This window comes from Heliangelus exortis, chromosome 1, assembly GCF_036169615.1.
Source record: "Heliangelus exortis chromosome 1, bHelExo1.hap1, whole genome shotgun sequence".
Classification (NCBI taxonomy): Eukaryota; Metazoa; Chordata; class Aves; order Apodiformes; family Trochilidae; genus Heliangelus; species Heliangelus exortis.
Genome location: NC_092422.1, coordinates 81,527,341 through 81,548,261, shown reverse-complemented (window position 1 = coordinate 81,548,261; position 20,921 = coordinate 81,527,341). Strand labels below are relative to the sequence as shown.

Below are 20,921 nucleotides of genomic sequence, written 5' to 3'. Positions count from 1 at the left end.
GTTATTTTGTGCTATTTATTCTTTACTCAAAAAACATATTTTCAGAATGTCAAGAGTTTTCCTTTGGTTTCTTATGTACAGTTGATGTACAAACCCAGTACAACTGACAAAACACACCCAGTTCTGCCTTATAGGTAGAATCTGCCTGGAGCCTACTGTCTGGTCTTTCAAATGCTGCTCTTTTCACAGAGCTGATAGTAATATTCAAACCATTTTTATAATTTATGCTAAGAAGAAAAAAGGTTGCTTTAAATTGTATTCAACTCCTTAGCAAACATTGCCTTGGGTTTTTCACTGGTTTTGTCTTCTTCTGTCTCCATCTGAGATGCTGTAACTCACAAAACAATGAAGAATCTCAAGCATAGCTTCTTATAACAAAACATCTGGGAACCAACATGTACTTTTTGTTGTTTGAGTTAATCCTAACACAGTGCCTAATACTAACAGGTGCCTTGTTTTAATACTAACAAAAAATGTTTCCTGGTTGAGTGAATGTTATTTAACTGTCTGGAAATTTTTTTTCTTCCTTATTTCTAATTTAATCTTGAAGAGAGGTACATACTCTTAATGGACAAATTTATTCTGGTAATCAAATGCTAGCAAATTGTTTTGGGGATACTTTTGTACCAAATGTTTTCACAGTTCTCTGATTTACGTTGTTGCACCTGGGTAGACACTCTTACATCAACCTTAAGCTTTTATAAAATCTAAGGTGGAAGAGAAAATTTTGCAAATTACCAAAGAATATCCCATTAATGTCAAATTAAAGACTGCAGCTTTTTGAAACTCGTGTTTAGTACCTTTACATGCTTTCAGAATCTGTAGCTTATCCTAAATTAAGGGCACAGTTAATACAGTATTTATTTCTTACAAGGTTTTGTGCCAGCTTGTGTCTCTGGGAGAAATCAGCTTGTTTGTGATATTTATTCATGCTGCTATGGGGCTTTTCCATAACAATAAATTATTTTTAAGCTCATTTGTCTACTACAATGGAAAGAGGAAAATGCTGGTAAGATTGCTCATAGAATAGTTTCTGATTAAGTTTAACAGTAAAATGCTATTTCATTCAATGATAAGAGGAAATGAGACTGCAGGAAGAGTTGCATGAAATATGTACAAGTTAACTAAGAAATAACAAAGTAAAAGAAATTATTCTGTTCTGGTACCCACTTAGATAAGGACTTATGTGGCTAAGGACTCTGATGAGTTTTTAATTTGCATAATATGGGAAAAGCAATCAAACTGACTTATTTCAAATCATCACCCACTCAAATCTTTCTCTCTTTTACTTTTTCAGTTAGTACTAGGAATCTATCTGAATCAGTAATACATCTTTTGTCATATTTCCTGGGCAGTTGTCAAAGGCATTGTGACTGGCATGACGAAGAAAAGGTGGCAATTAGTTATGCGATCGTGTCATGCTTTTGAAATTGGTTGGTAAATAAAGAAAAAAGAAATAGAATGGCAAGATATAGCAAAACTACTGAATAATTCAACTGCAAGTAATAAAAGGATGCACAGCATAGACAGGAAATTAAAAAAAAAAAAAAAAAGGGGGGGGGAAGAAGAAATAAGAAATTAGAGAAAAGACAAATGTATTATAGTGTTAGATATTCTTGTTCACTATCCCTTTTAGGGAATTCCCACCTCATATTTAGGATATGAACTAAAAGCCGTAGCCAGGATCATAGAAGGAATGCCTGTAGGTTTAGGTCTCTCAGACCATTGATTTTCTTAGGAAAGGAATGATGTAATTGGAAAGTATTTTCTAAAGAATAATGTTGTTACTAACAACTTAGTCAGCTTTGTCACAAGCAGTTGTGGTTTATTAATGTTCACTGTGTTGCATAATTATATCAAGAACAGGTTTACTAAGTCACAGAAATGCTAATATTGATGCAGAAACCTCTAAACATTTGGAGGTAAAGCCAAAATAAGTGTTCCATGTACATTTGGGGAGGTAAGATGTGTCACATCAAGAAATTCCTTTAGGAATTTTGCTTTCCACTTTTCCCTTTTTTTCCCCTATTTCTTTTCTTTATATTTGATTCAAAAAATATAAAGCTGACGATAGGCAGAGTCTCCTTCTAGTGCAGAAACAGAGCTATTGACTTTGGGGGATGATTTTTCCCTCTGTTTAACCGATACTTCTTTTTTGTTCTGTCCGACTTGGAAGTTTTCTGAAAGTATGTGCATAATTTCTCATTTTAGGTAGATCTTGGAAAATAAAAAGGAACTAATTGAAGCAAAGAAACATCAGATGAGTGTCATAGCATTTTTAAGATACACTAAATTAGTTGGGGTCATTACTGAAGTGTAAAATCATCTATATGAGAAGTAGAAGTCCTTTAATATACTGCTTTTGCAACTTTTAGTCTGAGAGAATACTTAAACCTTACTTTCATTCCTTGCTTCCTTATGCTTGGGAATCACAAGAGAGGAAAATCAAAGTGGTGGGTATTAATATTATCATTTTGATAGCTAAGAAGGCAGAATGCTGAAACCATGTAGAAATATCTCCCATCTGCTAAAAATTGTGATTTGGCCTACGTGTGTGACCATGATGAGATCTTGTCTCTTCTAACTTGTTTCATTTTTAATATTATATAAACATATCCTTTTTAATTGTTTTCTCACTGAGTTCATAAAGTAATTAGAAACTGAATAATTGCAAGTACCTCAGATGGCTTTCTGAGTGAGCTGCAGATCCAAAGGGCATTGTGCACTTTTGCTTTGCCATTTCTGTATGAAGGGGTGAAATGTCAACAAATACATGAAGCAGATTCAATGTCAATAATCTTTCTGCAGCACCATATATATAAAGGCCATCAGAGCCAACCCACGGCAGGTTCCCAGCAACTTGCCCTCATGCAGGGGTGGGGCAAGGATTGGAGAAGAACAAATAGGAAACTACAGATGTTGACAAGTTTTAAAGAGTGAATGGAAGTTGTGAGTAGCATCTTTGTAGTTCGTAGCTCTTGGATGAATGTGAGAAAGCATGACTTTCAGTAAAGTAGTTGAAATATTTCTGTCCACTTCATACAAAAATACTTCAAGAAAACTAGGTCTCCATGGATTGCTGTGATTTATGCAGTACTGACTATTAATAATAATCTGCTTTATCTTAGGCTGTGGGATCTGGGCAGTCATTAGCACGTGTTTCAGTTTAATCATTTGGAGAGTATCAAATGCATAGAGTTCTTGGATAAAAAAATAATCTCAAATTAGGATTTTTAGGCTTTCTTTCATGTTCTGATGGATATTCATACTTCTTCCTACTCAATCTGCATGAGGTCATTTTGGCATTAGGGATCATAATTTGAAAGACCATCTCCACCACTGCACTTTTTTCTTTTTTTTTCTGCTTTATAAGTAAAGTCTATTACATAATATGGCACAGATTAAATCAGAAAAGGCTGATTTGGTTAATTGATTGGTTAATTTTGTGTCAATTGAAATAAGTGTGTAAATAATTTATATATTATTTGTGCACGTGCTGGGGGAGGGACAGAAACTAGTTTAAAGGCTATAAATTCAGGAAGCTTTTAATTAGTGTTTTAGTTTATAATGTTGACAGGTGATTATTTAGCAAAGTTGGTAAAAGATAACCTCTAATTTCTAAACATTATATTTCTAAAAAATCTTTGGAGTTCAGGAAGTACAATTTCCCTTTGTTCTCCTTGTCGTGATCTCCTCTTCCAAGTGAACAGTCCTGTTTTCCCAAAAGTTCAACTGTTATTTCTGCAAGTGGTATGGATCATAAGTTCACCCAGGTGCCTGGAATAGTGCAATTGTTTCAAGAGCCTCTCTGGAAATAAGCCACTTATGATATATTGGTGTTGGTGTTCAAGCTGTCTTGTCTGTATAAATTTTGTGCAAAAGTTGGGATAGGTCATGCCACTGACTTTCTGCAGTCTGTGAATTAGTAGCTGTCAGCTGAGGTGTGGTCATGTAAAAACAAGTTACCTTCAAGTGTGGTTCAGTTTGAGGACTTTCAACCACAATCTTACACCTGAAGATTTGATGGACAAGATATTAAAAATGCACAGGTAGTAGTTATGTTCAACTTTTATACACCTGAACAATTTATGATCCCGGCAATATTAACCAGTTCATGCAGAAATTTAATTTAATGATTATATGCAGATTTACTGACTTTATCTGTAATTAAAATTATGCATTTAGAAAGAGAAAACAAGCATAAATTATTGTTCCAGAGTATGATAGGCTAAAATACTCAGTTTCTTCCAGAAAAGGTATGTTCAGTATTTTACTTCAAAACTCTTGTATTTAGATAGGATTCAGACACACTTCCTTAGATTGTGAAACCTATCAGAAGTATGAAGCCCACGGTGTAGATTGTTGAAGTTATTTCATTTTCTGCTTATTTTAGCAGTAAAATTTTGAAAAGTATTTTACACTTCCCTGCTTGTACATTCTGAAGAATTCAAGGAAAAAATTATTCATGCTCTAATGATGATTAAAAATATGAAAATATTTTTTTCCCTTTTCATAAATATGAATTTTGTAAAACAGGCGTAGTGTTAAAATCTAAGCTACAGGTTTAGAACTGTGTTGTTTTTACACATGAGGTAAGGTATGATAACTTTTTAATGAAAAAAGGTGTAGAAAATATATGACAATGCGTTTACTAAAACTTGAATTATGGCCTTGGTTATGTTTTGCCATTTTTTCATCTTATTCTGTAAGTAGAAACTATGCAAGTAATACTTTTTCTTAGAAGTGTAGTTCCCCCCAACCCTAGAAAAAAACAACACCAAAACTAGAAAAAGAAAATATGAGGAAATGGATTATCAGGATCTTGAGCAACTGGGAACAATTGTGTTCTTTAGTGGGATCAGAAGTACATGGAACAGTCTGGTTTCTAACATTGTTTATTTGTGTTGATAACTAATAGGAACTCCAAAACCAGAGCGCTTTTAATTTTAAAATGCTTTGTAGGTTATTAAGCAAATATGGAGTATACATACCTCCAGGGGCTTGGAAGTTTGTTCACAAGTTCTTCTTATTAATTGTTCTGAAGAAAATTATTGTAATTATCTCTAGCAGACAAGAATACAGAAGCTGAAAAGGCTGTAGAGATGCACTGAAAGTTACTTGTTTCAAAAACATGAGAGGTCCTTCTGTCTCCTTAGCTTTAGATTTTTCATTTGGCATTCAGAGAAGAGCAAGAATTTTCACCTCATTCCATCTGGACAGTATGTGATGAAGCATTTTGTTTCATTCCTGTCATTTTTATGAATACTTGTGTGTTTTGGGTATTTTTCAGGAGCTTCATGATGGGATTGGGCAACAGAGAACTGTTGTCAAAACACTGAATGTAACCGGTGAAGAGATTATTGAGCAGTCGTCAGCAGCAGATGCAAAGGTGCTGAAGGAACAACTGGAAAGTTTGAATACACGGTGGCAGGAGATCTGCAGTCAGCTGGTAGAGAAAAAAAGGAGGTATGTTGAAAGAGAGAAAAAATACTGTGAAGTTATTTTTGGTTCTTTTAGATTTGCTTCTGACTTAAACATTCAAAGGAGCTCTCAGCTTCTGGTATTTTCATATTCATAACAAATTATCAGTGATTAAATTTCACATCCACGACCATTTGCTTAATTCTTCTTTTCCTCACATTCCTGTCAGTGACCACCATTCCCTTCCGTACACTGCATTTTCATAATTCCACTCCTAATACTTAAAAAATTATCAAGTATACATTATTGCTTGATTAAAAGTAGAATAGATTGCAGCTTCATTTACAGAATTTAGTTGATTTAGCATCTTTCTATTTGATAGTGTGTCTCTGTAGTACTAGTAATACCTTAGCTAATTGATACAGTTAATCCTAATCTAATTCTCATCATTAATGCTATTAGCATCTGCATTTCATGGGTTGGATGAAATGAATAAACTGGTTAAACTAACCAATTTATAATAAATTAATCATTTATACTCGCTTTTTGATCAGTTTGGTTTTCTTCTGCAGTCACAGTGAAATGCCAGAGAATTTGAGCTACAGACAATATAAAAATGATTTTACATTTTTAATAAGAAAATTTCCAATAATGTTTTGTTACTACTTATATTAGGTTTCATAAATGTTTAAGTTTATATTAAGTTTTATAAAATCATAAGGTCTTAATCTATATGCTAGGCTTAATGACAGAGGCATTTGTACTTGTGTTCATCTCCCGCTATTCCTGGACGTGTCAGAGACAAGCAACCTTTTAGCTCCAAGATCTTAAAAACAGATCCTACCTTCCTGCTGCCTCCTCGTTCATGCATTTTCTTCTTTCCTTAAGATTTTCACTCACAGACTCGATTTTCAAAGGAAAGAAACCTAGCTGATAAGCTTATGTGGGGTGTTCTTGCTGAGTCTCAATTATAGATGATTCTGGGTATGAAAAGAGCTTAGGCTTCTCTGCTGGACAGAATTCATATATCCTTGGTGCCATGGGACACCTCTGGTGCTTTAGCATCTTCTGGTTTTTCATTAGTTGTCCTTATTTGGTTTGGGGTGCAGTCAGATTATTCCTTTGTCACCCAATGTCCTTTAATTTTTCAAAAAGAACAAAGCAAGGGGCGAACAAGGACCTCTTCTTGCAGTCCAAGAGAGACAGCACAGTCATCGCATTGCCCACTGTGTTGGCACTTTAGCAAATTTATGTCAGTATCATGGCATATAACAACTTATAACAGATCTGGGTGAATTAAAATGTTTTGACTCCTCTTTTCCAGAATAGCCTTAGTAGACTGTTTTCTTAACTCTTAAGCCAATATGTTTCTATTTTGGCTAACTGAAGTTTTATTAGACTTTAATATTTCTCTATATTTTCTAAATTTTAAGTTAAGAGAATTTTATGATAAAGAAGGAGATTCTAAGATTTCTGTGTAAGTCAATTTTGAGAATGAGAAAATGGAACCACATCTTAAAGCCGTAGTGAAAGAAGGTGATGTTGAAGGCAGAATAGTCTGGGTAGAATTCATTTTCCTTTATTTTATTTTTCTTTGAAACTGTTAAAGTCTAACATTTGGAATCTTCTACAAATCAGAAAAGAAAACCCATTCTAAATTTTAATAGGTTTTATGTTCTAGTCTTTGCAGTCAATAGATTGTGCTCTGTTTTGCAAACTGATGCTCAATAGCTCAGAGGAAGGAGTAGTGAGCAATTGACATTTCTATTAATTTTTTTTTTGGTTCAACAGATGTCAAAATACAGGAAGTTGGAAGAAAATAACAATTGAATGGATTCCAGAAATTAAATATTATGGTGTTTTCTAATTCAAGTATAATGTAGCTAAACATCACTTAAATTACAAGGAAATATTATATACTGAAAAGTCTATTTTTGCTATTGCTTACCAAGATGGAAGGAATTGATTTTGATAATCCTGCACTGTTTACAGATGGGACACAGAGACAACATTTTGGACATATTTCTCAAGACGATTAGAGTTAAAGGGTGGTGGAAGAAGGGGTGGGGAAAGCATTGCAGAAGTGACAAAAACATAGATATTTTTGTAAGACATATGAGTGTGAGAATGTATTTGGAGTCAGGAAGTGGATGATGCCCTCGCTCAGGTAGTCGAATGCTGGGTTGATACCGGGAAACTCTGAAACTGAGTGGATGGGCAAGAAATGGTAGATGATCTTCATCACAGACAAATTCGAAGTAATGAATATTCCAGAGAAAGGCCCCTTCCAACCCAAACTATTCTATGATTCAATGATAAAGTGATCCTGGCATTATCATGTCAGTGTCTGCAGGTGCAGTATGGGGAGGTAGCTGAAATTCTATGTAAGTATGAGGTGAAAAGGCTAAAGCAAGTGTCTTCCGTGCTCCTTCAATTACTATCCTGTGTTAACAATGTTGGTTGCAATCTGCTGGGCTGCCTTTCCTGACACTCAGTCATTTTTCATGTTCTGATGCACTGAACATATTTCTGAAGGTGAAAAAAATTCTACAGAATTTCTTTGTCAATTTTCATGCGTATGCACTTTTAAATGGTCTTTTATTTATTCTGTTATATTATGAGAACACAATATTATCACTGCACTGATAAAGAACATAGTAAATTAAAAATATTTCCTGCAACCGTCATGAACTTTGTGGCTGGTTGACTTTGAAAAAGGAAGATTGATATATGATATAATAATAAGAGTTTCAACATGTTATTCCAGCTTTCATAAATAATTTGGAATAAATATTCAACTACCTGCATAACTGGAACAGTACATTGGATCAAACCTCTGAAATTCTGTAATAATGGAAATTCTATAATAATGGAAATTGATCATAGATTTGCTGGACACTATAGTAGTCTTAGTGGTAGTCTGACAGATTTAATGAATGCAAATTATTTGGACAATTTAATTAAAAACAGACAAGGAAACAAACCAAATATAATAACAATTTGAAGAGCCTGTGTTGCTCTTCAGTAAAAAGAGGCTGCTTTTTAAGTTTTAAAAGGTCAAATACTGATCCCATGCGAAGCATAGACTTAAAATCTCCTTTCTTTCTTTGTGAAGATCAAGAGGTTATGCTTGAGTTATGTTTGTGTAGGATGTTATCTTTCATTTGCCTTTATCAAAGAGTTTCAAGGCTGTAGAAGTTGGAATTCAGTGTTTAGTGTTTCTGTGTCTTGCAGTTTAATCCATTTCAGCTACGAATTAGGTGAGAATGTAATTTTAACTCATCAACTTTGGAATAGGCCAGGCAGTTGAATAAAATGAAACTTGATTGAAAGCCTGATACACTGATAGTTAGCAAATTGGGAATTTAATGGAGTTTTTGTTAGCATTTTGCTGCAAGCAGCATCTTTTGTAGAAGCTGGAGTCAGTTCTCTGGAGCAGTGCTACTCAAACTGACAGGGAGACTTTGGAGACCAGGGGAAGTTGCAGTGCCTCCTTGAACAGATGCTACTAACCCCAGACAAAGGAGGGTCTGTCTCTTCTCTACACTCCAGCAATAATTCTGAATACAAAATCATCTAAACTGCACCATCAGGACTCTCTCCATTGTTGTCTGCTTTTTGGGTGACTGAAGGGGACAGTAGCATTGGGCAGGCAGAGCCCATCAGAGGGATACCTGTCATGAGGAAAAGTAGCTTCTCGTGTAGGAGCTTGCTGAAGTGAAGGATCCTGTGAGGTAGCTGACAGACTTGTAACACTGGTGATGTCTGGTCTTTTTATTTTCCATTTTTGTTGAAAATTTGTTGTATAATTTCTGAAAACAGATGCCCAGGAATTAGACTCCTTTGCTGTTTCGGAAGCAATGTGTGGTGTTCTTTATTCATCGCAATCTGACGGCTCTTCAAATTTGGTTCCATTGAATAGAAGAGAATTTTTCATTATTTTTGCTGCAAATACATTTGCACTTTTAATGAGCTTAAACCTGGCGACTGTCTGTTCAAATCTCTACTCAAGCGAGTTCGAAGTATTTATGGAAAGAATGACAGAACAAAGGCTGTTTACCAAAATATTTTTAAAAAATTAACTGTATATATACCTACAAGCTTTTTGTTTGAAATTAAAAAATAATTGTTATAAAGTAAATATACTCTGAAATATTTTTCATACCTTACTGTCATTCAAGTATTCTTTTTCTATATCACAACAGCTTCCAGTGATTGGTTTCCTTCAACTGAGCACTCTCTATATTGAAGGATCACAGATTCACAGAGAAACACAGAATGTTATTGTTAGGGGCTGCAAGGGACCTCGAGAGATCATCGGGTCTAACCCCTCTGCCACAGCAGGATCACCTAGAATAGATCACAGGAACATGTCCAGGGGGGGTTTGAATATCTCTAGAGAAGGAGACTCCACAACCTCACTGATGTGATCAGCTTCTCATTTCAATTTAAAAGATAGTTTAGGATGAAGAGATTTCATTACAGTTAGGAAAATAATTATGTTTTTCTTTTCAACATAAGATTAGTCACATTGAATTTTCATAATTTTTCATTTTTGACTGTTTAGATTTCTTACAGTAAATCACTAGAAGACAATTACTTTGGTATAAATTAACTCTGTTTACAAGCAATGTAGCTGAACTTCTTTCTATTTAGTATTTACATCTGACTTTTCTAAAGTTTCTGTGATTTTTTTTTATTTCAATTATTTTATATTCTGTACCCAAATGAAACAAACATTTTTGCATATTCATGGAATCAGAGTGGTTTGAGTTGGAAGGGTCCTTAAGAATCATCTAGTTCCAATCCCCCTGCATGGACAGTGACATCTCCTGCTAGACCAGGCTCCTCAAAGCCCCATCCAGCCTGGCTTTAACACTTCTGGGGTGGAGACATCCAGAACATTGATGGGCAACCTGTTGCAGCATCTCACCATCCTCACATTAAAGAATTTCTTCCTAAAGTTTAACCCAAATCTACCCTTTTCCATTTTAATGGAAGGGCACTACATGCCCTTGTAAAAAGTTCTTCCCCAGCTTTCCTGTAGGCCCCATTCATGTACTGGAAGGGCACAATGAGGTTTCCCAGAGCCTTCTCTTCTCCAGGCTGAACAAGCCCAACTCTCTCAGCCTGTCTTCTCAGGAGAGGTGCTCCCATCCTCTGATCATCTTGTGACCCTCCTCTGGACTCTGTCTAACAGTTCTGTGTCCTTTAGAGACATTTTTTAGAGAAAGAAATAAATTAATTCTCTCTTAGTAAATATTTTTTCCAAATTCTCAAGCTACTATTTTGATGGCTTCTTAAAGTTTCAGTAACAGCTACTTGCACTAATTCCTATCTTAGAAATCCCATAAATACAAAATATACAGCTGAGTGAAAAAAACAAAAAAAACCCAGCCATTTTTGGAAGGGCAAGTTAGAATGGGAGTCACAGGTGCAGATCTGTCCTACTCCTGTGATTGTATTTTCTATCTCTGGCTGACACCTCCCAAGCGAGCATGGAGAAAATACATGAACTGCAGTGTGCATTTCATATGGTTTCTAGAACCTGCAAACTAAAATACAGGCAGAATTGAAATGGACCATTAATATTTATGTGATAGTTAACCATTATAACTAAGGATTAATAATAGTAAAAAATTTATCAAGAATATTTTATGGACTATGGTAAGAATTTGTTATTGATTCATTTTAATACTGTTCAGGCAAAGTAGTCCCACATCTGTGAAATACCATTTATATGAAATGCTATTAGGAAAATGAATTCCTTTAATTATTTTAATTTACTGTTCAATATTAAATACTGACTATTAATACATTAATTTCACAAAGTATAATGTATATAAAATTCATATAAGTGTCTGTGCAGTCAGAACAGCTGACCAAGGGCATTTATGAATTTAGAAATACAAACAGAAAGAAACTCTCTTTGAATACAGAAAACACTAAGTAATGTACCAGAGAATGGCAATCATGTAAGAGAGCAAAAGTTACATATGACATTCTGTACTTCTTGGCTATAATTTGAGTATTTTCTGACAGACAAGATGTGTTACATTCCAGGGTAAATGAAATAAACCATTGCCTGACAAGGAAGCAGTTAAAAAGCTCTTTGAGAACATAGGCTGGTTTAAAATGATAAGGCAGCAGCATAACAGCACAGAGATCTGTGCTGGAGTTGGATCTGCTTGGCTCCAGAGGACCAGCTGCTGTAAGGACATCTCATTGCTCAGGTGACTGCTTGTCCATCCAGTGAGATGCGGTCACCTGCTTTCTCAGGAGCTGCTCTGTCCATGTCTGAGTCAACCGATGCCTCATGTTCCTTATTCAGATATGATTATGCTTGGATTTGGAAGCCCATAGTCTCCTGATAACGATATGATGTTATTTTATCACTGTCACCATGAATTTAAAGACCTAGAAATTGCATGTATCTGTTGTTCCAAGGGTAATTATGGTGATAGAAATCAACTTGTTCATAAGGTGCAATCAGTCATAAAGTTAACACTTTGTATTTGATTAATTGGTTCAGCTAGCACAGAGAGTGCTTCATTTTAGTGGTTTGCATAATACAATGCTTGTCATGCAGGATGTTTTTTATAATAGATGTAATGTTCTAGCAGACCAAGAATAAACTGTAAAGTAAATTATGAAGTGCACCTGCAGCTCAAGTTAATTGCAATGGACCTTTTAATTGCTTTACTACATACTGTTCCTGACTAGGATGAAGAAGTAGATCTTTATGGAGAAAATACTTATTTTTAATCTGAATTCTGAAACCTTTCTGTGTACATGTGTGTTTATATCTATATATATGTGTGTGTGTATATATATAAATATATAATATATATGTAAAGTGAACATCTCTAAAAGAATTCCTGGAAAGTCTTAGGTTGAAAACATCTCTCATTTCTCAGATAATAAAATTCAAATCTCAGTCCTACTGATCAACATTTAAATTAGTCATCAAAGTAAAAGTCTTTCCTTCATGACTAGGAAAAGTTTTAAATAATTTAAGGGTTGCAGTTGAATTCATAAGGGTGATAAAACTGACAGTATAGTTAAGATGAAAAAGGAATCTTGCCAATTGCTGTCTCTGGTAGAAAACAAGAAACCTTTTGATTTCTCATTCAAAATACTATACAGCTCACAAATTTTTCTCTCAGGTGCATTGCGTTGAACGCTCTGCTTTTCTGTGCCAGAATTAACATATTTAAAGTTCTATCTTTCTCAAGTTTATCCTTAGGGTACCATCACATAATGCCTCCACTGAGCTCTGGGCTTTACAAATGATTAGAAGCTATAGGAAACCAAAAAAGTAAAGCTGTTGCTGAGAGCTTGGGTTCTGGGTGAATCTGATCGGGCTAAAGAACACAGGTTTTAATGTGCAGATCACTGTGTAGCCATGCATGACTGATCCTCAGACATCTTCATAATTGGGGCAGAGGGGACAATGCCTCAGAGAGGTTTAAAGTTGTGCTTTTGCCTTTGCAATTAATTGCAGGCAGCTAATTTTTCTTCATTTTTGTAGTTGCACACCTCAGCATAAATCAGCATCTGCCTCAGTTTCACAAAAACAAACCTTTTGATTAACTGGGTTTAAATAACATATTTTGGCTTGAGAAGAACATTTATCAAGTATACCTACAGCACTCAGCAAAGAACACTAATAAATGTAATGCTGTAAAGTTGGTCCTTGTCTGCATATCCAATACAATCAAAATGATTAAGTTTGTATGCAACAGGAAGGTCCAGAATTTCTGGCTGCTGAGCAGGACTCCATTAGAGATTCAGAGCTATAATTTTTAGGAATAAGAAATATTAGAGTCCAGCAGCTTCAGGGCTTTTCATTGATATAGCTTACATTTCCAGAAATCCAAGACAAACTACCATTTCTGAAAATAGTCATGCAAGTTCCTATGAGAAAATTTAAGGCAAAATCAGAAGAGAAGGGCTGTTGATTGGTTTCTCCTGCTCTTTATGGTGTTCACTTTTTAATGTATTGTTTTTATAAATTTCAGTGTATGTCTTTATATATATACACATATACCTCTACTTATGTTTGTATATATATATGCGTATATGTATATACATATAAAGTTTTGAGGGATTTTTTTGTTTTTACAGTAAATATCTCCTCTTTTTCCACTAAAGAACAATTCAGCACCAATGGCTTAGGTTTGTTTAACCTGTAGGCAGTTACTGGTTTTTATGTCTAGTAAATATTAGAACATACTGTGTTAAGAAAGAAAACAAATCTGCTTGCTGATTTAGAATTACATTCTAGATCTTATACCAGGAACATGATCTAGAACTTTTATTCAGTTTTTTCACACTCTAAGTGCAGTTGTAAATATTGACTTTTGTGTATTGAACATATACTTTCTGGTAAGATGGTGAGACTTTTTTTGAGTGAGAGTTGTCACTGGACATGTAGTAGAGTAGTTTTTAGATTTTTTTTTACTGATGCCTATGTAACTGTACAAAACATTGGGAGTCACTGCCATCTTCCTACTGTGTTTATTATCTACAGAAAACATAAACTTTTTATTTAGGACCAATTTTGGTAAAGGCTTCTGACACCGTGTTCTCTGGCTCTGAAGCACTTTTGAAACAAAAAGATTACATCACGTAACAGCAATTATTAGGGTGGTAGAGTGTCTGTTTTATGAGTAAAGGCTGAGAGATCCGGGTCTGTTTAGCCTGGAGACAAGAAGATGGAGTGGGGATCTTATCAATGCTTATAAATACCTTAGGGGTGGTGTCAAGAGGATCAGGCCAGACTATTTTCAGTGGTGCCCAGTTGACAGAATGAGACAAAAGAAAACACAGGGAGTCCCAGCTGAACATGAGGAAAAGCTTCTTTAATTAAGAGTTATAGAACACTGGAACAGGCTGCCCATGTGAGAGATAAAGGAGGTTGTAGCCAGGTGGGGGTTGGTCTCTTTTCCCAGGCAACCCTCAGCAAGACAAGAGGGCACGGTCTCAAGTTGTGCCAGGGGAGGTTTAGGTTGGACATTAGAAAGAATTTCTTTACTGAGAGGGTGATCAAGCATTGGAATGGGCTGCCCCGGGAAGTGGTGGATTCTCCGTGCCTGGAGATATTTAAAAAGAGACTGGATGTGGCACTCAGTGCCATGGTCTGGGAACTGCAGCGGTAGTGGATCAAGGGTTGGACTTGATGATCTCTGAGGTCCCTTCCAACCCAGCCAATTCTATGATTCTATGATATTCAAAGCCTGCTTGGATGCATTCCTGTGCAGCCTGCTATAGGTGAACCTGCTTTAGCAGGGGGGTTGATCTAGATGATCTCCCCAGGTCTCTTCCAACCCCTACCATTCTGTTATTCTATGATTCTATGATTGCATCAGCTTGGCTTATGGCTTTACTGTATCAACAATTCTTGTTCTGCAATAGATATCTTGATTATAAAGTTTATGCTCTTTAATAGTGTTGCATAGTTAATAGTGAGTTCCTGTTTCTAAAAGAAGCAGAATTATTAAGTTTCTTATAGATCACCCTGAATTCTAAGTTTGTGATTAGGTGTACTTTTCGTATTCTGGATCATGACATCTTACCTTCATTGGTCCACTTCTTCAAATTCTTTGTATTTTAATTCAGTTCACCTGCCAATAAATCTGGCTGTTTTCATAAGCTGATAAGAATCTCCATCTAGCAGGCTTCTATCTTCTTTTCCCAGAGCAAATAAGTGCTACGTTTATATGAAAATTCAACTGCTAATGACCAAAAGGCTTCTCAAAAGATGTGTAGATGTGGACCTTAGGGATACGGTTAGTGGAAGACTTGGCAGATTTATTTAGATTTATGGCTGGATTTGATGGTCTTAAGGGTTTTTTCCAACCATTTTTTGATTCTGTGACCCTTGCCTGGTACAGTAGGGTTGTCCTCTCTTCTTCTGTCAAGTCACGCTTCCCTATAAGCACTTAAGTGTGTTCTCATCTTCATAGTGTCTTTTGGTTTCTCAGCCCCAAATATCTGTATTGCTGCAGCCTTAGAGCATGCAACTCCTCACTGTCTGATTCTTGAACATTAGCTGACAAAAAAATACCCTGTGTAAGAGTAGATTTAAATTTATGGCTTACCTAAAATTGCAGCTGCAATCCATTTGAAGTGTTTGAGATAATAGCAATCTATGGATATATCAGCTGAGCTAGGAAAAACCCATCCTCCATTTAAACCTATACTGGCTCTTACTAATCTCCTTAACACAAACTTCATATATTTTATTATGACTGAATGCATGATTTATAATTGAACTTCATAATACTTAATAATACATTCTGCACTTGCTCTGCGGTATAAATAATTTTTTTTCAGCTATAATCACTGCAAATCCATTTCCTGAAAATTTATTCAGAATATTTATTATTCACAATCAATATTTCAAGAAGTTAGTCCTTTTTTTTCTTATCTAAATGCATTAGATTGACTCAGAAAATAAAATATCACTTATTTGTAGATGGAGAGTTTTAAATATCTTATTTATTATTATCACTGCTACATGCTTATATAAATTCTACCAAAAACATTAAACTTGAATGTAAACAAAGAAAAAATGTTTCATATTTTAGAAATGAACAGAGATCATCTTTAAACTGTGCTGTAAAGAATTTTTTTTGCAAGTGTGAGCTACTTATTCATAATTACTTCAAATCATGAATGCATAATACTGTTTCATAAGGTTTTTATTATCCAAGAGAGTCATTGTGTATATGGTGTTGAAGTTAATGCTTGGTTGATCGTTTTTATAACGAAAAAAAGAAAGGATGTATTTAAGACAATAGCTGGAGATGCTTTCAATTATGTCACTGGTTCTTGTAAATTGAATGTGAGCACTTTTGGTTTTCAAGAAATCTTTGTAGTGATGTCTTCTTGCCTGGCTTTTGCCATCCACGAAAGACAGTGGCAGAGCATCAGTGTCCCTGTCAGTGTCAGAGTGGAACCACTGTCAGAATGGTTCCAAAGAGTGTTTATCAATATCATGATAGGTACTTTATTTATATATAAATATATTTATATCTATAAATTTATATAAATTTATATTTATATAAATATATACATGTATATAAGGTGTGTTCAGAACACCTTAAAATGTGTCGTGTTTGACGCATCCAGACTGTGGAATGTGGCAGCTTGATAGTGAAGTCTGGACAAGAGAGTTGTCTTTGATACTTCATGGAGAGGTCACTATAGAGTGTGCAGAGTGTTTACTAATCCTGTGTATTGATTCTTATCTTGCAAGCATGCCTTGTTAAAGAAATGCAGTAAACCAATAAGATATAAGGCAGGTAAAGCCCTAGCAAAAGTTTTGCTAGTTTGCATGTTGTATAAAATAACAGCTAAATTGTATGGTCCTGCTTTTATTTTAAAATCGCATTCCAATAGCAAGACTTTTTGCCTCCTCAAAAATAATTTTAAAATTCTTCTTGTTTATACTATACAGACAGATGTCTATATTTAATTCACCTCATATGCTTATGCTCCTTTTCACTACTAGAACTTTCATGGTCGACCAGACCAGGCTTTTGCCATTTTGCACTGTACCTGGGATGATGTTATTTTAAAGGAATTGTACAAATCTTGCAGTTTTTCTTACTTTACAATCCCACTATCCAATTGCTTTTACTCAGCCTGTTAAGGAGGCAGCTTTCTTTCCCTTTAATTAAGTCTTTCAAATGCAGAATATTTGAAGTCCCAGGAACACTTTTATTCTCTGGAAATGACAGTGAGGGGAAGAAAATTTCATGTAAGATTTTAGTGACTTACAGTTGGGTTTCTTAATATAGAGTGAAATGTTTTGCGGATTTGAACTTACAAGCTTTTATCAGATATTGACAGTAAAAAATTTCCAAATTTCTGCTCTGCTTGAATAGAAGTTTTAAATCTATAGTTCCTAAGCTCTTTGTCACACAATGTGTGTGTGCATGTGAGCAGGCAACTGTGTCAAGCAATAATTGTTTTCAGTAGTTTTATGTTACATAATGTGAAGCTGACACTTTTTATTGATTTCTTTTTTCTTGAAGCTTATACACATAGAAAAAAGGAAGAAAGGAAAAAAAAAAAAAGGAGAAAAAGAAAAAAAAAAAAAGTCTTTGCTTAAGTCAGCCACCAGAAAATACGGTTTCCTAAGAAAAAAGAAAAAAGAAATTTGTGAATAAATGGTGGTGTAGATTAAAATATATATAATTTAATTTGACTTCTTAGTGTGTTCTATGGACAGTGACCATCATGTCAAGTAGGGAAGATCAGAAAAAGTAAAAGCTGTTGTCATTCTTCCCTAATATATTTTTAAATTCAGAAATAATATATTAGTAATACCTTGATTCTCCACTGTGATGTTGAGTTACATTTTTAAAACACTAATGCAACTTCTTGCTATGTTTAATAAATGACCTAACCTCTCAGGTTCATCTGGAACTGGGAATGATGTTAAAAAATAATTATGTTAAAAAAACCCAAAACATAACATTTTAACTTTATTAATACTCAATTAATATTTCCATACAGGTAAGACTGTTCTAATTCTGGTACACTTTTTTGCTCCGTGATAATTCAGAAGCTGAATTTAGTGATGTTGAAAATTATGACTTGAGTTTCTCTTTTAAAATACATTTATTATCATGTTTAAAAGGTTCTGGCCTGACAGTTTTGATATAAAATAAGTCACACTTATAAAATAATCAATATAAACTATAAGAATTCATTTTCTCTATTCTTTATTTTAGTGAATAAACACTTCAACATAAAAAAGTATAGAAATATTAATTCTGCGTTTTCATTACAGGATACAGGAAGAAAAGAATATTTTATCAGAATTTCAAGAGGACTTAAAAAAGTTGTTGTTATGGTTGGAGGAAGCAGACAGCATTATTGGTACTTCCCTTGAACCAGGGAATGAAGACCAGTTAAGAGACTGCCTTAGCAAAGTAAAGGTATTGTGAGTTTCATTCTTAATATTTTCTTACTTTATCAAGAGAATGCTTCTGCCATCAAACAACATTAATTTAATTTCATAGGTAAATCAAAGCAGTGGAATTTCAAAACCCATGCACAGATATATACTGATCACACTAAAATCAGAAAAGTAATAGAAAATGTAATGAAAGAAAAATACCTATCCTGTAATTAATCACTGTCTTTTTCATTCTCCTTTCTTAATACATAGCTTGATTGTTTTATCTGTGAAATATTTCTCTAAAGGTGTCTTGTTAATCCTTTATGACTTCACTTATCAATTGCTATTCAGTATTTCAGATGAGTATTTGGAATAGGATACATTATTATAAATGTCAGCTACTTAAAGTATTACTTTTCTAGACTAAGCATCTGAGTGACTTTTTAAAAATAATTTAAAAACCCACAACAGCATACTAAATGCTTGTTTTTAAAGACCAGAATATTTTCATTAAGATGTTGGAGCTTTTAGACTATGGTACTGCTAATAAATATATCTAGTAGAAGCTTCTTTGTTGTGTTTCTGCAATGTGCCTAATAGAATGACTGTATAACTTGCATTATAATAAATTAGACTGTAGCTGAAAAATGCTTATTACTTATAGAACACCCTCCTAAAAGCTCTCTGTTCCCTCTTGAGATTAAGGACTAGTTATCCTTTGTCTGCTGGAAGTATAAGGTAGCAGAGAGAAGACAGGTTAAGATGTTCCTCGGGTGTATGGAAAATAACTTCCTGACACAGATGATACCAGAGGAGGTGCCTCACTGCATCTCCTGTTCACAAACAGGGAAGGACTGGTGGGGGATGTAGTGGTTGGGAGCCATTTTAGGTTTAGCGACCAAAAAATGGTAAAATTCTCAATCCAAGGAGGGGGATTAGCAAAAACTCCACCATGGTTTTCCAGAGGGCAGACTTCGGCCTGTTCAGGACACTGGTTGTGAGAGTTCCTTTGGAAGGCAGTTCTAAAGGACAAAAGGATCCAGGAAGGCTGGACATTGTTCAGTCTTAAAAGCACAGGAGTGGGCTGTCCCTAAGTGCCGTAAGACAAAATGTCAGCGAAGATGAGCAGTGGCTGAACAGTTTGCTCTTACTGGGACTTAGGAAAAAGGAGAAGAGCTTACCTCCCTTGGAAGAAGGGGCAGGCATCTCAGCATGAGTACAGGGATCTTGTTAGGTCATATAGAGAAAAAATTAGGAAGGCCTAATGAGATCGGGTTGGTAAGGCAGGCACAGATGGAGCTTAATCTGGCTATTGACATTAAAAAAAAAAAACAAACCAAAACCAAAAACAAACTAACAAAAAAAAAACAAGTAACAAGAATGTTTTTACAAATACCTCAATAACAACCAAAGAGACTGGGAGAATCTCCATCCTTTATTGGACACAGGGGGAAACATTGCAACCAGGAATTAGGAAAAGGCTGAAATACTTAATGCCTTCTTTGCCTCCATCTTCATTACTCAGACCAGCTACTCCCAGGGTATTCAGCCTCCAGAGCTGGAAGATGAGGACAGGGAGCAGCACAATCCCCACATAACTCAGAAGGAAGCAGTTAATAACTTGCTATGGCACCTGGACTCCCACAGATCTATGGGGCTGGCTGGGATCCACCTGAGAGTATTGAGGGAGCTGGCAGAGGAGCTCTCCAAGCCTCTCTCCACCATCAACCAGCAGTCTCGGTTAGGAGAGGAGATCCAAGGAGACTTGCAGCTTGCCAATGTGATGCCCATCTACCAAAGAAGGCTGACAGGAGGATACAGAAAACTAGAGGCCTGTCAGCCTGACCTCAGTGACTGGAAAAACTGAGGAGTGGATCATGCTGAGTGTAGTTAAGTGGCAAGCTCAGGACAGAGAGGGGATCAGGCCCAGCCAGCACGGGTTCAGGAAATGCAGGTCCTGCCTGACCAACCTGATCTCATTTTATGAGCAGGTGACCCACCTAGTGGATGAGGGGAAGGCTGTGGATGTTATCTGGACTTCAGTAAAACCTTTCACAGTGTCTCCCACAGCATTCTAGAGAAGCCTGTGGCTCATGCGTACTCTTCGTTACTGGTTACCTGGCTGGTTACCTGGCTGGGCCCAGAGACTTGTAGTCAATGGAGCTAAATCCAGTTGGAGGCCAGTCACCAGTGGTGTTCCCCAGGGCTCAGTTTTGGGGCCAGTCCTGCTCAGTATCTTCATCAGTGATCTCAATGAGAGGATTGAGTGCTCCCTGAGTAAGTTTGCTGATGACACCAAATTGGGTGGGAGTGTTGATCTGCTTGAGGGTAGGAAAACTCTGCAAAGGGATCTGGACAAGTTGAATTGATGGGCTGAGGCCGATTGCGTGAGGTTTAACAAGGCCAAGTGCCAGGTCCTGCATTTTGGTCATAAAAGCCAGACAGTCCTTGGCTGGAAAGCTGCCAGGCTGCTTCAGGACGTGCTCTAGTGAGTGATACAGATATTGAGATATATATATATTGTCATATATATTTTCAACAAAATATGAAAAAAAATCTAAAACGTTCTTTATTAGAAATCCGT

General features: G+C 35.6%; 1 protein-coding gene across 18 annotated transcripts in view; it reads left to right on the top strand.

The window, feature by feature from the left end:
• DMD (dystrophin) overlaps positions 1–20,921 on the top strand; it is a 1,120,784-nt gene that overhangs the window by 726,499 nt on the left and 373,364 nt on the right. For all 18 annotated transcript variants that reach the window (XM_071750505.1, XM_071750583.1, XM_071750574.1 and 15 more), the window contains 2 exons: positions 5,291–5,466; positions 18,227–18,374. In XM_071750505.1, the coding sequence (XP_071606606.1) occupies positions 5,291–5,466; positions 18,227–18,374 (324 nt within the window). The remainder of the gene's footprint in view (positions 1–5,290; positions 5,467–18,226; positions 18,375–20,921) is intronic.